Source organism: Drosophila guanche, unplaced genomic scaffold (genome assembly GCF_900245975.1).
Source record: "Drosophila guanche unplaced genomic scaffold, DGUA_6, whole genome shotgun sequence".
Lineage (NCBI taxonomy): Eukaryota > Metazoa > Arthropoda > Insecta > Diptera > Drosophilidae > Drosophila > Drosophila guanche.
In genome coordinates this window covers 1-1,992 of record NW_022997046.1, presented here as the reverse complement: position 1 = coordinate 1,992, position 1,992 = coordinate 1, and the positions used below count along the sequence as shown (strand labels likewise).

The window sequence follows — 1,992 nt, the reverse complement described above, 5'->3', positions numbered from 1 at the left end:
CTGTCCTGCTGAACCATCCACAATGCCGATACTTCGAACTCGAGAGAGGAGTTCACAAGAACGGATGTGATGATGTTTTCGAGCTGGAGCTGCAGTCTGCTATCTGATGTTCATCGTCTGATCAATGAGCTGTGCTGCGCCAACGCTGTTTTCATCGCTCACACTACGGTGGGATGAACTTGAATCAATACTAATTAATATATCTCAAAATCGGATAAAGTACCTGAAGAGCCTCGACAGGCCATCGATACCATTCTAGCCGATGAGATGGGCCTCGGCAAGACCATTCAGACTGTGGCCTTTCTCTATTCGCTCTAGAAGGAGGGTCACTGCCGCTTGCCTGGGAAGCATCTATTGGGCTGTCCTGAACCTGCTGTCCTGCTGAACCATCCACAATGCCGATCCTTCGAACTCGAGAGAGGAGTTCCCAAGAACGGATGTGATGATGTTTTCGAGCTGTCGCTGCAATCTGCTTTCTGATGTTCATCGTCTGATCAATGAGCTGTGCTGCGCCAGCGCTGTTTTCATCGGTCACTCTACGGTGGGATGAACTTGAAAAAATACTAATTAATATATCTCAAAATCGGATAAAGTACCTGAGAGCCTCAACGTAGGTGGGTGAAAGTGGCATTTGAATACTCGCTGTTCTCGTCGAGCCCAGTGCCAAGTGGATGCTGCCGCAGACAGTCGTTATTTTGGTCCTCCATCCAGGTGGTAAACTTGGGACAACCCACGGCATCGCGATTGATCAAGAGACGCACACAGCGCGGTCCAGGGTACTGCGCCAAAGCTACAAACGGATGCAATTCTAGCGAGGTGCCCATGATGGTCAGCAGCTCGCACTCCTTGAAGTCTCCATCCAAACTTTTGTGGAACTTCTCGGGCAAGTCTTCTCCTAAGAAAACAATATCCGGCTTCACAATTTTCTTGCATGCCGTGCACTTGGGCAGCCGATCAGCGAAGATCTCCTCCTTCATCCAGGCAATGCCGTATTCCTTTTTGCATTTAATGCAGTGGTTGGTGTGGAAGCTGCCCTGGGCCTCGACCAGCTTGTCTTTCGGCACGCCCGCCAGCCGATCCAGCGTTCGGTCAGTTGTAAGATTTCGAGTGTGTACAATTTTAAATAAATAAAACAAAAGTTTACTTTCAAGTGGCTTTACGCCTGTCAGTACTCAGATCGAACCAAAAAAACATGCCGAAAAAATCTAGAAAGTCAGACGATAGTATTTTGTGGGTCCGATAGTATATGTGTGGTATTGATAGTATTGATAGTAAAATAAAGATCTGTTTTAATTTCCGTGAGGGTACCTAGCAAACAGAGAGTATAGTCTCAATCAAATGGAGGCAACAATGCCACTGAAGTTGAAAGATAAACGAGAAGGGACGTGTGAGACGCTTCTTATATACCCGGCACTCAGGACTACATCTAGATGTAGAAGACATCGCCAACCACTAGATATCGTTCACATTACAGAACACCTTGTAAAAAGCCTACTAAATAAAATACATCAAAAAAATTGGATCAGTTAATCGTATTTTTCAATTTATGAGATATTTAAAACAGCAGTAAAATTGGTACTTTTTCCCTGCACATTCTGTGCAATAATGACCGCTGGGTTTCATAGCAGATTTTTCGAAAGTGGCTCCATCTATGAAAATTTCTGGTACGCAATTTTAATGGTCACTCATTTTCTAATACAGAGCGTTAAAAACCGAGTCGTGGTTTTAACTTTTAAAAATTAGCTTTTGGCCACTGTTTCCGCAACTCCTCGCAACCAGTTCGGAATCAAAATCTCGAAATAAAAAGCCAAGTGCTGCTGGTTCGACCGAGTCGGAATTCAAATCAATTTAATCTCTTCTTCTTTTCAATTTCGATATTCACCTATTAAATGCATGTTCTTCCTCTTTTCCTATCGTATTCTCATATTACATGTATGTTCTATAGCAACAAACTTCTGTGAGTATGTCGTAAATGCAACAATTCAATATCTT

The 1,992-nt window shown here is 43.7% G+C and overlaps 1 protein-coding gene across 1 annotated transcript; it reads right to left on the bottom strand.

Annotated features, from left to right (window-relative positions):
- Positions 1 to 133: 133 nt before the first annotated feature.
- On the bottom strand, positions 134 to 658 carry LOC117591717. The gene is made up of 3 exons (XM_034285037.1): positions 597 to 658; positions 224 to 536; positions 134 to 163 (listed from the first exon to the last, which is right to left on the bottom strand). Exons 1-3 carry the CDS (start codon positions 629 to 631, stop codon positions 152 to 154), a joined length of 360 nt encoding a protein of 119 aa, XP_034140928.1. The 5' UTR covers positions 632 to 658; the 3' UTR covers positions 134 to 151.
- Between the last annotated feature and the right edge of the window lie 1,334 nt (positions 659 to 1,992).

Bases quoted from the DNA above. Each gene is read 5' to 3' on its own strand.
- LOC117591717 (XM_034285037.1), bottom strand. From the start codon at position 631: ATGCCACTTTCACCCACCTACGTTGAGGCTCTCAG. The intron at 537-596 runs GTACTTTATCCG...ATCCCACCGTAG, and splicing joins ACCTACGTTGAGGCTCTCAG to AGTGACCGATGAAAACAGCG.